This window comes from Pectinophora gossypiella, chromosome 17 (genome assembly GCF_024362695.1).
Source record: "Pectinophora gossypiella chromosome 17, ilPecGoss1.1, whole genome shotgun sequence".
NCBI classification, from domain to species: Eukaryota; Metazoa; Arthropoda; class Insecta; order Lepidoptera; family Gelechiidae; genus Pectinophora; species Pectinophora gossypiella.
Genome location: NC_065420.1, coordinates 53,969 through 68,502, shown reverse-complemented (window position 1 = coordinate 68,502; position 14,534 = coordinate 53,969). Strand labels below are relative to the sequence as shown.

The 14,534-nt window shown below is 44.5% G+C and overlaps 1 protein-coding gene across 1 annotated transcript; it reads left to right on the top strand.

The window, feature by feature from the left end:
• Positions 1-7,797: 7,797 nt before the first annotated feature.
• On the top strand, positions 7,798-9,058 carry LOC126374592 (zwei Ig domain protein zig-8-like). The gene is made up of 6 exons (XM_050021282.1): positions 7,798-7,805; positions 7,852-8,107; positions 8,187-8,264; positions 8,328-8,546; positions 8,634-8,847; positions 8,943-9,058. The coding sequence occupies exons 1-6, from the start codon at positions 7,798-7,800 to the stop codon at positions 9,056-9,058; spliced, it is 891 nt and encodes a 296-aa protein (XP_049877239.1).
• The last annotated feature ends 5,476 nt before the right edge of the window (positions 9,059-14,534 follow it).

The window sequence follows — 14,534 nt, the reverse complement described above, 5'->3', positions numbered from 1 at the left end:
AAACAAAATGTTGTATGGCGGCCATCTTGTTTTTCCGCCATTTTATTTTTTTTCACCGGCGAATGGATTTAACCAAGATTTAAATACGTTTCGTGAAAGAAAAATTGCTCCTAGTTTTATTGTTTTTCCAGGCCGTAGGGTGTCTCCCTGATGCTGACCAGTTTCCGAAGGTCTAAAAGTTTTCCCGGGGCCTAGAGACCAATTTGACCTTATAAACGCACTAGTCGCCACTACGATTTTTGAAAATTCCCCTCGGGACCACCTTGGGAATATCTCCTTTCGAACAAAAAAAGAATCATCTCAAATCAGTTCATAAACGACGAAGTTATCCCCGAACAAAACTTAAAAAAAACCTCCTTTTTTGAAGTCATTAAAATACAGGGTGTTAGTGACATCGTAACGAAAACTAAGAGGGATGATTCTGAGTTGATATCAAGTGTAATTTTCCGTCGCAAAAGTATGGAACGGAAAATAATTTAAATAAGCTCTAAAATTTTCATGACTTCTCCGACAGGAAATTCCACTTGATATCGACTCAGAATCATGGTCTGAATCATCCCCTTCAGTATTCGTTACAGTGTCACTAACACCCATACCTACTTGTATGGCTACTGTATGTACTTGTATGGGGTATAAGTGACATCGTAACGAATACTAAGAGGGATGATTCAGCTGATTATTCTGAGTTAATATCAAGTGGAATTTTCCATCGCAAAAGTATAGAATTGAAAATAATTTAAAAAAAATAACATGAATTTAGCGACGGAAAATTCCACTTGATATTAACTCAGAATCATGGTCTGAATCATCCCTCTGAGTATTCGTTACGATGTCACTAACACCCTGTATTCAATCTGTCCTAAGAGTTTGCTTGCTACGCCTTTTTAAAGCGTGATTGTTCCGTAGTCGGGTTTTAATTTTTAAAACTTTTATTTTTCTTTAAGTATATTCTTTAGGTGTCTTATTTATTAAGATAAAGTGCTTCTATTAAGTAGGTATGCAAGATTTGGAGATAACACCTATCCGGAGCATGTCTCAGCAGCCATGTTATCAATTCAACATTATTATCGAGTAAATACAAGCAAACCCGCAAGTAAAAGCTAGTAATATGTACATATTTGTAATGTGCAAATTAAGCCCTTTCTTTTAATAGCCAACACCCCATTGGAAGAAAAATCATTTTTTCGTGCTCAGTTTATGGTCTCTAGAAGGTGCCACCACCTAAGACGCTTCTAGTGACACCTAATTTGATAAATTCTGACAAGTGGTTTAGAAGTTAGGTGGTAACAGACGTGCACCCACACACCCACACTCATACATAGATACATACACACATACATAGCGGTCAAACACATAACCCTCTTTTTTGCTTCGCCGTAGTTGGATAAAAACAATAACGCCGCGGAGGAGAGCTTAATTGGTGCGATTCAGAGGCGATGGAGGCAGACACAACCGTCCATTAATTCGTGGTAATTGAAAGCGCGCGCTAAAAGGGAGCGACTAATGCCATTAATGTCCTTAATGTGCGTTTGTTTGCTTTAATTCGTGCACAAATTGTGGACGAGTCAACGCCGGTCCGGCAGCCGGGCCCGGCGCCGGCGCCGCCTTGCTCGCCGGCGGCGCCGGTTCATTAGTTACTCAGCAAATTGATCATTTTTCTTGTACCCTGATCGTGACGTCAGAGCGTCTCCTCCACTCGCGTGTCACCTTCACCAACTACTCCAACAAGCCGCCAGCATCTCGACCCACTTCGCTGCTCTCACACATTTCACGTGCGATTTACTTTTCCAGTTCTCGAACCCTACCCACTCAAGTTCCTCTTGTAAAAGTTTCTTTGATTTCTGGCAATAAATAGCTCTCGAAAGAAGCGAGCCGAGTGGCTCTCCGCGCTCCACTCCACTTGTATTATGTATTAGTTTTGGAGAAAACGATAGTGTGAGAATGTGTGTGTGAACGGTGCAGTGGGGCCAGGCCGGCACGGCGCGGCACGCGGCTGGCGCGCCGCTTATTAATATGTAAGGCTTCATTTGCGACCGCCTGCTACACTCTATTACTTAATCGTTCACAGCTACAACTTAATGTTGTCTAATTGATAACCCTATGGTAATGGCTATGTATGGCTTGAGTGAAGTTGACAATCTTGAGTTGTTTGCTAGAGATATCTTTCATTATAGGTTGACTGGGATGCGTCGGTTGGTAGTCGGCTCACTATGCTATCAGCAGCTGGAGGAGTAGAGTGAAGGTTACGCTGGCTCCCCCCCACCCTCTCCACCCCCCCGCGCTATGACGTCACGGCGCCCCGCCCGCGCCCCGCGCCGGTCGATACGCCCGCGCCCGCTGCTGCAGGCCTGCAGGACACACCGAGGGCTAGCAGCTTCTTCTGGTGAAAACAAACCCACGCTATATACACGCTATTAATCTGTCATGGTATGGAAGACAGTCAGTGAGATTACGGATGTTTTTAGGTCAATCAACACTGTCACTCTATCTAACACAATTAATAAAGTGAGCTGTACCGGCAACTGAGTGTTGATTGTTGTCTTAAGCCTGTTGTCAGAGATGTTGTGGAGTCTTGAAACGTATGTGGCGAGGAGCTTGCAGCAGGGAGCGTTGTGATGCGGGGGCCGGCGCGGCGGCCGCGGCGCGGGGGGCGGCGGTGGCGGCGGGGGCGGGCGCTCAGTCCGGTCGAGCCGCCGCCGCGAGCGCCCGCGTGCTGTGTCGCGCGACATACGAGCCGCGACGAGGCAGCGCGAGGCGCCGGCCGCGCGACATGTGATGTGACAGTGTTGCCTTACTGCATCCACTCTCGCTGCGACGGCTACTTGAACTGTACTTACCACAACACTTAGCTCGTGTAAATGCTTTGTCAACATTATTTTACGGACCGACCGCTAATAGATTCAACTTTTGAGTTAACAGTAAAACTGATAAGAAAAATAACCGTATCTATAATATTTGTGACAGAAATTATTCCATAACAAGAAATTAATTAGCGAAAATAGTTAAATATAATTAATAACTAACGAATATGTGTATAATAGGGTCTGATTGTATAATTCATTGGCAAATTTTATTAATAAAGTAATAGAAAAATATGACATCCTTTGACCCGAAGCGTAGCGCAGTTGGGACAGAGGTTTACGGTCAAATTTTGAATATTTTGCTGTAGCGAAAACGCTTTATAATCTAAACACCATAAAATATAATTTTCATTACCTATTAAGACTTCTGTAACCGTCCTGCAATAAAAAGTATTCGACCAATTCTGCTACGTCTGCTACGAAATATTGCTACACCAATGCTACGATAAACTGCTACAGTACTATGTAAAGTTGTAGCAGAGACGTAACGAGTGAACTCGCGGAGCTATTTGCTACGACTTTGTACGACACTTCATCAGCGCTTTTTTATGGCAAAATATTCGACGTTCAGTGATGTTACAACACATGACCGTGCGGTGTACACTGCTGTATATGTGTATATTATAATATAAGTCAAAGTGATAATTTAAAGCGGGCGGTTTCGTTGAGTGAAGTTAAGGTTGCGGGGCGAGCGGGTGCAGCTGCGGGGCGCGGGGGCGGCGGCGACCGCGAGACGTGTGTTGTGGTGGCCGTGTGTCGCCGCGGGGCACTGCCCGGTGATACAGAGGACCCGGGTAGTCCCGGACAAAACCCACAATATTAAATTAAACTTAGGCGCTTTACCTTTTTGGACGCTTGGGTTAAACGTTTTACTTACCTCGATAGGTAGATGAAAATGAAATCTGTCGTAGTGAAAACAACATGTTCTTTTAGCGGCGCATTTCCCGGCGCGGGCGCGTGTGAGCCGCACTCAGAGTGGTCGTGACTGGTCGTTGAACGGTCGTGGCTGCTTCCAGTGACGGCGACATGAGCGGTGACCGCTTGCTGCTAGTTGCTGGGTGCCGCTCGCTCGAGCCATACTTACTATATAAATTTTGACTAAATAATCATAACAAAAGGCCTCGCACTCTTAATCTCCACAAGCGACGTTAATCAACAAGTTTTAGAATGCGGTTAGTAAAAATTGTTAAACACAGGATAAACAAATACACGAAAAAAGTACGTAAATGAGAGCAATGGCGAGAGATTGCGTTTGTGTAGGCGCATATCGTGTACACTAAGTAACGCGCATAAAGGACTACACCCGCGGATCAAGTAAAACTAAACCGTTTTCTGGTGTTGTGCGTAGGAAGGTACTTATTACCGCTTTCTAAATAGTTTATACAAGATAGTCTGAGAAGCAGCTTGCATAGTGCCCGGTGAGCGGCGGCACCGATAATCCGGGAAAGTCCGTATACTTTGAGTAATCGTAACGATAACTTTGAAGGATGATTCCGATTCTGAGTTGATATCGAGTGGAATTTTCCATCGCAAAGCATGGAAATTAAAATAATTCAAAAACACTTACATTTTCAAATTCCAATTGATATTAACGCAGAATCATGGTATGAATCATCAAACTCAGGAGCTAGAGCCAGCAAACTGCATTTGTCAATGACAGCTCAGTGAGATGTGGGTACTTAGTAATCGGGACATAGTATAGTGTATGTTGTGTTATTATTCTTATTATTGAATGACGAATTAGCGGTATTTTGTCATATTTCGTTGACATTACATTTTCAAAAAGAACCTAATACCTACTGTTCTTTCGAGTAACAAGTAATTCGCTTATTTATTAGGAAAACAATTTTGAAAAAGTTATTAATAAACATAACATTAGCTCACGACTATATTTCTACTTGGGCTGGTCGTCTAGCTTATTGATCATGTGAATTATACATTTATATGAACGTGGATTTACGAAACTTCATTTACAACAACTCCCTAGTTAACAGACGAAGTTTGGTGTACAGTTAACGAAATATAATAATAATAAAATTTATTATCGGTAAACAAAATTTAATTTACTGAAGGTACCTGCGCAGCAGGCGGCGGACATGGCCACGTTACAGGGGTCCTGCCTCTCAACATATTGAGCCTGACGAGCGGCCATTCCGTTTTCATTCCGTACTCAGACCACTAACCTAACCTGAGGTTATTGAAACGTCCGGCTTAAAGTTTATAAGTGGCTATTGAAACGATACTGACAGTGCCTTAATCAAGAATCAAACCCAGGATCTTCAGATCAAGAGACGATTGCTCAACAAAATTAATAATCTGGTTTTGCTTTGGTAGTGGTTCTGGTCAGCCTATTTATTTATTTATTGCAAAGCCACAGGTTATTATAAAAGGTGTTACATAATTAATAAAGTACAAGTGACACCCTGCAAGGGCACAGCAATTTAAAGTATAGAGAGGCTACTAGATACAATAGAAAATAAATGATATTAGTGATCTATTCTATGTTAGTGCCCTATAACGGCCCTAGATACAAGGCACACAGTACAGCCGCCAACAGCTCGCCCAATATACACTGTTGACACGAGGCAACCACTGCCGCCGCTGTATACGTACCACTTGAGACATTACACACACACACACACACACACTACATCAGCGGTTACGTAGTATCCGCGGCTCACCACTATAATTTATTCAAGAATACAATCGTCTGAAAACAGAATAGAGCATGTATACCGTGTCGCCGAGCCGACTGCGAATGAAGTGGGTATCGGGACCCGTATCAGTTGATAATATAATGCGGCACCCAATACCTATCAACATCTATATACCCATTGATACCAGCTTGAGTGTCGATCCAGCAGGCACCTTCTAATTTTAAGGCACGGGTAACAGGCTAAAATGTATGGAATACATTATATCCCTTTTAAACGCGGTAAGAACCCGTTATTATGTGCTTTAATTATGTATGGAATACACTTCAAACGGAATGTACACCAGCGAGATCGACGGCTGTCAATCATCCGTCCCTTTCCCTTTGGCCAACAAAAAATGACAGGTGTAACTTAAAATACATTTGGGATAGCTAGGAGTCGGGAGTTGTGAGCTAAGTTATGGTTGCACTGTATTATGGCCGGTATATTGTTGTAGTTGCGGTCGAGAACACCTCGCCACATTCATGTGATAAACACTCTGAATGCGCGTGCCTGCGTGTTTCGTGCCGGAGCTCCGCGGCGAGGGACACGTCGCGCCCCCCGCCGCTGTCGCCCCCGCCCCTGCCCCGGGACCCGTCTTTGCGAGAGACATCTTTGTCGCAAATAAAATGGAGGATATCAATCATTCCGAGTACAACCCGCGTGTCCCACACTATCATTACTTATTTCGGGTATTCCAAGTTAAAGCCGCCGCCGCCGCTCGGCGTACACAATACATCAGCGCCCGCTCGTTTTACGCTCTCCCAGCGCGAGTGACGGTCAGTTTACCGCCTGCGTGTAATGTATATAGCTTTATATAAATCGAGCGTGATTAACCAGTGTATGAAGTAGTTAGCACACGGGCAGGTTACACGCGGGTGCTTTAAATATTATAATGAGAACACGCGGAAGGTGCAGAATAAAATGTAAATGTGTGTACATCATCGCCGCGGCGCGACCTCCTCGACCCGACATCAATTTCCCCGCCCCGCCCCGCCCCGCCGGCGGGCCCGCTGCTCGCCGTCCACACCCGTCTCAGATTTACCTGTCCTCAATCAATCAATCAAATACATCTAGCTTACTATCAATTCTATTGATAAACATATGTGTGTTGATGTCATGGAGCAACTAGAGAGGTTGGAGTTTCTGCTTCGAGGTCTCTGACGCGTAGTACGTGTGATTTGATACCGGGAACACAGGAGTGTTTTGTTTTTGCGACAAGTCGATGTAACTTTACAACGAAGCGAAATAGTGATAAATATCACATTTGTCGATCTAGTAAGCAATTTTTATACTTACATGTTTATCTATAAACATACATAAGAATTGACGATTCAAAGTGTAACTATGTTACCTACTGAATAAATATATTTTTGAATTTGAATTTGAATACCTACCGTGAATCCCATATCGTGTGTGACGCTATAATAATGTATTTGCTATTATATTTTTTCTCGTTATCTCTATGTAATTAACGGTAAAGTCGAAAGTGCAGAAGAAAGGGGCAAACAGACTAGTTTATTCATGAAACAAATGATACATCTCATTTATTTAAAAAGAAAATGCAATTTGTATCATCACGTAGTATTTGTAAAGAGCCTACATTCCGTGTAGTTGTCACAGTACGACTTTTTGACGCCAGCAGCGGGCGGCGCGGCGGCCGTCCGAATGCCGCATCCAACTTGTCTCATGCGTCATCCTTGTATCACGCGCCGCACTTGACCCTCATTAATCTCACACCCCGCAGCCAAATTGAAACTCGAGACCAGTCCCGCCGTACGTTCCCTTCATTACGCCATTTGACACTACAGCATTAAAGGTACAGTCCGTCTACTGACGCCCACGCGACCCACTGGTTGTCTCACATCGCAGGTGAAGTTGCATACGATATATGGGCTAAATATAATGTGATAAACTGAACTAAGAACTGAGCCGTAGTCGCTCGATACGTTAAAATGTTGTTGCGTGCATGACTGCTAGCGAATTCCTACTAACTAGGTGCTTGGTCACGCCATGTTTTGCATGAGGTCTGTGATTGAAATGTAGATATTGTAGTGAGGTGTGTGTGTTGGTGTAGGCAGGATGGTGACACGGCGACGGGGCGGCGCGCGGCGCGGCGCGGGCTGAGATGCCGCCGCTGCTGCTGCTGCTGGCCGCGCTCGCCGCCGTCGGCGCCGACGCGCCCGCAGGTACACGGCCGCCGGGCTATTGGATACAGTGGTCGATACAGGGGGTATGCTATAATGTGGCGGTGGATGTGTTGCAGCGCGGGGCCGGCGGGCGGCGCGACCGGCGAGCGTGGAGCTGGCGGCGGACGCCAGCGCGACGAGCACGCACGCGGGGGACGGGGCGGGGGTGACGGAGGACGGCACGCTGGTGGCGTGGGGGCCCGAGCTGGAGGCGGACGTGGGCGCGTGGCGCGAGCTGTGGCACGGCGCGCTCGACCAGCTGCGGCGCGAGCCCGTCATCAACAACACCGAGGAGGACGTGCTGGCGCAGCTCGGCGCCGTCGCCTTCCTGCACTGCCCCGTGCGCAACCTCGGCGAGCGCGGCGTCAGTGCACCTGTACCACACTGTGTTGTCCTCGCTGCGACAGCGCGCCCACACTGACGCGCGCCCTCTCTCTGTGCAGATCTCGTGGGTGCGGCGCCGCGACTGGCACATCCTCAGCTCCGGCCTGTTCATGTACACCAACGACGAGCGCTTCCAGGTCAGTGCTCCCCGCTGCGGGTGACGTGTGACGTGGCGCCGTGCTCACGTGCTTGTGCCGCAGGTGCTGCACAGCGAGGGCTCGGACGACTGGATCCTGCAGATCAAGTACGTGCAGAAGCGCGACAACGGCACGTACGAGTGCCAGGTGTCGACGGGGTCGGGCAGGCTGGCGCGGCTCGTGCACCTGCACATCGCCGTGCCCGAGGCCTTCATCCTGGGCGCCGACGAGCATCACGTCGACGCCGGCTCCACCATCAACCTCGTCTGCATCATAGAGAAGGTCCTACAAGTTGCTACCGTCCAATATGTAGAGGACCAACGCTGGACATGTTTGAATGTGTGATGTATGTCTGTCTGTTTGTTGCAGAGCCCAGTGCCGCCGCAGTACGTGTTCTGGTACCACAACGCGCGCATGATCAACTACGACGCTGCAGCGGGCGTCACCGTGCAGACGGAGCCGGGGCCCAAGACGCAGTCGGCGCTGAGCATCCGGCACGCGGCGCCGCGCCACTCCGGCAACTACACCTGCCGCGCCGCCAACACCGAGCCCGCACACATACTCGTCTACGTCTCCGAGGGCAGTACGTACTACCACACTGCATGCACTGCGGCAGCTGCGCGGGCCGCATGCCGCCCCACGGCTCCTGGGTGTGACCTATGTAACGTGGTGTTGCAGGTGACAAGATGGCGGCGACGCTGAGCCGCAACGGCGCGCCGCGCGGCGCTGCGGCGGCGGGGGCGGCGGGGGCGGCGGGGGCGCTGCTGCCGCTGCTGCTGCGGGCCGCGCGCTAGCTCCCCCCGCGCGCCCCCTGCGGGTAGTTTGTGTTGTTCGTGTAACGAAACAGTTACAAAATTAACAGTGATTCATGAAGAAACATCGAAGTGCACCGAGTGGCGACGTTCCTGTCGCCGATAGTGAATATGTAGTCGATAAGGTAGTGAGGTCGGCGCCCCCCCACTGTGTCGGCGCCGGCGCGGTGCGGTCAAACTGGCACCGAGTTGATAGTCAAATGTAAATATTAATTAAACTTATCTGATGTGCGGTATACCGCGGTGTACATACTAGCTAATGTATTGTTAAAGATGGAGTTTTATAGTCTTCGTTGAATGTTACCATGGTCCCGCCGGGCGCGTGACGTCACGCGGCCGGCGGTCTTCCGTCTGATTCCCTTGACAAATAATTAAGTAATCTTCGCAGTGAATATACTGTACAATTTCGTAAAGCAGTGTACGATTCAAATATTTTAAACTACTTTATGTACCATAATGGTATAAAGATACGTAAAACATTATTTCAGATTGAGTAAGTAATTGTAAAAACAGTTTGTGACGTTTTCCGCAATAGCCGGAAGGAAGTACCTGGCCGTGGAAGTGCCGGCGGCGGGCGGGCAGCACGCGCTGTGCCGCGCCGCCGCACAACGCGCGTCCCACAACAACATAATAAACCAAATTTTCAATTCAACCAATCGTATTATTTGTACCCTTATCATCGTCGACACTACTCTAGATACTTACATTTGATGCCGGCTCTGGCGAGTTTCAGGCCTGCTGGAAGAAACTGTTACAAATAAGTTTTGCATTTTGCCTTTCTTTTTGTTAACAAAATAATATTTTGTGTTGTTGTTTGATTTTGTGTTGCACACAACGAACCATTAAATATGTCTTTAATAAAATGAGTCTCTCAAAAGGCCTCTTGAAAATGTGTTGACTTTTGTAACGATCAAATCAACCAGATAACTCGTGTTAGGTTACCAGATGACCTAAGTTACAATGAGGTTGTCAATAAATAATGTATTTTATTATTTTATTTTATTTTTATAGATCTAGACGATAGATGTAGACAATGCTAATGAGAAATCTCCACAAATAGATAAAGAGTTACGCGCTGATAAAGAGGCAGGTATAGGTATGTCACATTAATCTAACATTAAATGAGAAGAAGAATGAGTGAAAAAAAAGGGTTTGGCAAGCATTCGTTTGACAGTTGTAATGCTGGTACAGAACAAATCTGAATCACATTGCAATTCACTGAAATCACGACAGGCACGAATAAAAAATGAATTTCTGCGATAATTCACCCTAGCAAATGGTACTCGAAGAACAGAGCGCTGTCTGAGCCCAAGTAAATTAGTTCGCAGGTAGATCTTTGACAGGAGTTCCGGACAGTCAACACGCCCGTTGGCTAATTTGAACAGATAACAAATATCTGAAATAGTACGCCTAGATTGAACAGGCAGAAAATGGTAACGTTTACATCTATGATAATAGCCTAATGATCTTTGTCTTGTTTTAAAATCCAAATACCGAAGAAATCTCCTCTGAACACTCTCAATACGAGACTTGTATGTCTCATATTGCGGGTTCCAGACTTGGATGCATATTCTAAGTGGCTACGTACATAGGCTGTGTAAAATATTTTTAAGGCTTTTAATTACACTACGAAAGCCAGCCGATGTTCTCATAATAAAACCTAATGCTAATTTAATAACGTAGACAGTTACATAGACAGCAACGCCACCTGTAATTTTCACACTGAATCTATGCCCTTATACTCACTTCTACCGCAAACCACTCGGCCTCTGCCTTCGCTATATTTGTTTCGAAAACAATAGATGGCGCAAGTGTAGGCACAGGTTTTCGATGACCGAAATTACTATTAAAATTATATTAAATAATAGGAATTACTACCTACCTACCTACTGCAGCGTATTTTGCTGCAGCGCAATCTTTTTGTTTTTCAAGTTTCCTTTTCTGGCTATTTGGACATTATGCTATATTTGAAATGTGAATTTGTCTCCATGTTTTGTTTGCTTCTTGACATTCGACAGATATTCTTTGTCGCTGACTGTTGGCTTTTAGAATTTTGACTGCAAAATCTGTTAATGCTCTGTGTGTGTGATTGTAAAAGGTGCTATAATAAAAGTTATAAAAACGTAGTTCCGGCGGCAGCGCCCCCTGGTGAGTCGTGACCGCAACACCTATGCTTACTTGGCTGTATAAGACCCTTTTTATTACACTCAGACACATTTACATCTTCCACCCATTATTATTCTGATCAAAATGTTATATAGGTAGAAACTAGAGTTTGCGTGTCCTGTATTAGTAAGAAACCGCCCCACCCACTTCTTTGTATGGCGGCCATATTGCTTTTCCGCCATTTTGATTTTTTTCACTGATGTTTGGATACGACCAAGACTAAAATATGTCTCGTGAAAACAAAAAAAGTTCCAGGTGCGATAGTTTTGACAGGCCGTAGGGCGTTCCCGGCGTCCTAGAGGCACGGGAGTGGTCTTAAAATTTTCGGGGAGCCCAGGGCTATCATATAATGCAATAAAATTAGTAGGCATCTCCAATAATTTGTTGCATTAAACTGGAATAAACGGATATTCCTCGCTGAGACTAAGAAAAAAAAACAAATTCGAAAAAAATTGCCTAAATAAAATAAACACGAACACACCACCAGCAAATAACTTAAAAATCTACCTAAAGCAGCACCAAACTTATTAAAAACCAAAGCTAACGCAAACCTAACCTAACAAAACCCAAACCCAACAAATCCCAAACCCAACAAAACCCAAACCTAACAAAGCCCAAACCTAACAAAACCCAAACCTAAAAAACCCAAACCTAAAAACAAACCCAAACCTAACAAAGCCCAAACCTAACAAAATCCAAACCTAACAAAACCCAAACCTAACAAAGCCCAAACCTAACAAAACCCAAACCTAAAAAACCCAAACCTAAAAACAAACCCAAACCCAACAAAGCCCAAACCTAACAAAATCCAAACCTAACAAAACCCAAACCTAACAAAGCCCAAACCTAACAAAATGCAAACCTAACAAAACCCAAACCTAACAAAACCCAAACCTAAAAAAACCCTAAACTAAAAATCCCAAACCTAACAAATCCCACACCTAAAAAAACTTAAACCTAAAAAAATTCCAAACCTAAAAATTCTAAACCTACAAATCCTAAACCTAAAATATCCAAACCTACAAAAAACACTTAAAAATCCCAAACCTAACAAAACCTAAACCTAAAAAAAAACCCAAAATTAAAAACCTCAAACCAAAAAATTCTGAACCTAAAAAACCCAAACCTAACAAAACCCAAACCTAAAAAAAACCCAAACATAACAAAATCCAAACCTAACAAAAGCCAAACCTAAAAATACCCAAACCTAACAAAATCCAAACCTAACAAAGCCCAAACCTAACAAAACCTAAACCTAAAAAACCCAAACCTAAAAACAAACCCAAACCTAACACAGCCCAAACCTAACAAAATCCAAACCTAAAAAACCCAAACCTAAAAACAAACCCAAACCTAACAAAGCCCAAACCTAACAAAACCCAAACCTAAAAAAACCCAAAACTAAAAATCCCAAACCTAACAAATCCCACACCTAAAAAAACCTAAACCTAAAAAAAAACCCAAAATTAAAAATCTCAAACCAAAAAATTCTGAACCTAAAAACCCAAACCTAACAAAACCCAAATCTAAAAAAACCCAAACATAACAAAATCCAAACCTAACAAAAGCCAAACCTAAAAAATACCCAAACCTAACAAAATCCAAACCTAACAAAGCCCAAACCTAACAAAACCCAAACCTAAAAAACCCAAACCTAAAAACAAACGCAAACCTAACAAAGCCCAAACCTAACAAAATCCAAACCTAAAAAACCCAAACCTAAAAACAAACCCAAACCTAACAAAGCCCAAACCTAACAAAACCCAAACCTAAAAAAACCCAAAACTAAAAATCCCAAACCTAACAAATCCCACACCTAAAAAAACCTAAACCTAAAAAAATTCAAAACCTAAAAATTCTAAACCTACAAATCCTAAACCTAAAATATCCAAACCTAACAAAACCTAAACCTAAAAAAAACCCAAAATTAAAAATCTCAAACCAAAAAATTCTGAACCTAAAAAACCCAAAACTAACAAAACCCAAACCTAAAAAAAACCCAAACATAACAAAATCCAAACTTAACATAAGCCAAACCTAAAAAAAACCCAAACCTAACAAAATCCAAACCTAACAAAACCCAAACCTAAAAACCCAAACCTAAAAAAACCCAAACCCAAAAAAAACCCCAAACCTAAAAAAAACAAGCAATCAAGCAAGCAAGCAAGCAAGCAAGCAAGCAAGCAAGCAAGCAAGCAAGCAAGCAAGCAAGCAAGCAAGCAAGCAAGCAAGCAAGCAAGCAAGCAAGCAAGCAAGCAAGCAAGCAAGCAAGCAAGCAAGCAAGCAAGCAAGCAAGCAAGCAAGCAAGCAAGCAAGCAAGCAAGCAAGCAAGCAAGCAAGCAAGCAAGCAAGCAAGCAAGCAAGCAAGCAAGCAAGCAAGCAAGCAAGCAAGCAAGCAAGCAAGCAAGCAAGCAAGCAAGCAAGCAAGCAAGCAAGCAAGCAAGCAAGCAAGCAAGCAAGCAAGCAAGCAAGCAAGCAAGCAAGCAAGCAAGCAAGCAAGCAAGCAAGCAAGCAAGCAAGCAAGCAAGCAAGCAAGCAAGCAAGCAAGCAAGCAAGCAAGCAAGCAAGCAAGCAAGCAAGCAAGCAAGCAAGCAAGCAAGCAAGCAAGCAAGCAAGCAAGCAAGCAAGCAAGCAAGCAAGCAAGCAAGCAAGCAAGCAAGCAAGCAAGCAAGCAAGCAAGCAAGCAAGCAAGCAAGCAAGCAAGCAAGCAAGCAAGCAAGCAAGCAAGCAAGCAAGCAAGCAAGCAAGCAAGCAAGCAAGCAAGCAAGCAAGCAAGCAAGCAAGCAAGCAAGCAAGCAAGCAAGCAAGCAAGCAAGCAAGCAAGCAAGCAAGCAAGCAAGCAAGCAAGCAAGCAAGCAAGCAAGCAAGCAAGCAAGCAAGCAAGCAAGCAAGCAAGCAAGCAAGCAAGCAAGCAAGCAAGCAAGCAAGCAAGCAAGCAAGCAAGCAAGCAAGCAAGCAAGCAAGCAAGCAAGCAAGCAAGCAAGCAAGCAAGCAAGCAAGCAAGCAAGCAAGCAAGCAAGCAAGCAAGCTTTAGGTTTAGGTTTAGGTTTAGGTTTAGGTTTAGGTTTAGGTTTAGGTTTAGGTTTAGGTTTAGGTTTAGGTTTAGGTTTAGGTTTAGGTTTAGGTTTAGGTTTAGGTTTAGGTTTAGGTTTAGGTTTAGGTTTAGGTTTAGGTTTAGGTTTAGGTTTAGGTTTAGGTTTAGGTTTAGGTTTAGGTTTAGGTTTAGGTTTAGGTTTAGGTTTAGGTTTAGGTTTAGGTTTAGGTTTAGGTTTAGGTTTAGGTTTAGGTTTAG

Excerpts from the sequence above, each read along its gene's own strand:
- LOC126374592 (XM_050021282.1), top strand. Across the intron at positions 8,108-8,186 it reads GCAACCTCGGCGAGCGCGGC|ATCTCGTGGGTGCGGCGCCG; the intron begins GTCAGTGCACCT and ends CTCTCTGTGCAG. Across the intron at positions 8,848-8,942 it reads CGTCTACGTCTCCGAGGGCA|GTGACAAGATGGCGGCGACG; the intron begins GTACGTACTACC and ends GTGGTGTTGCAG.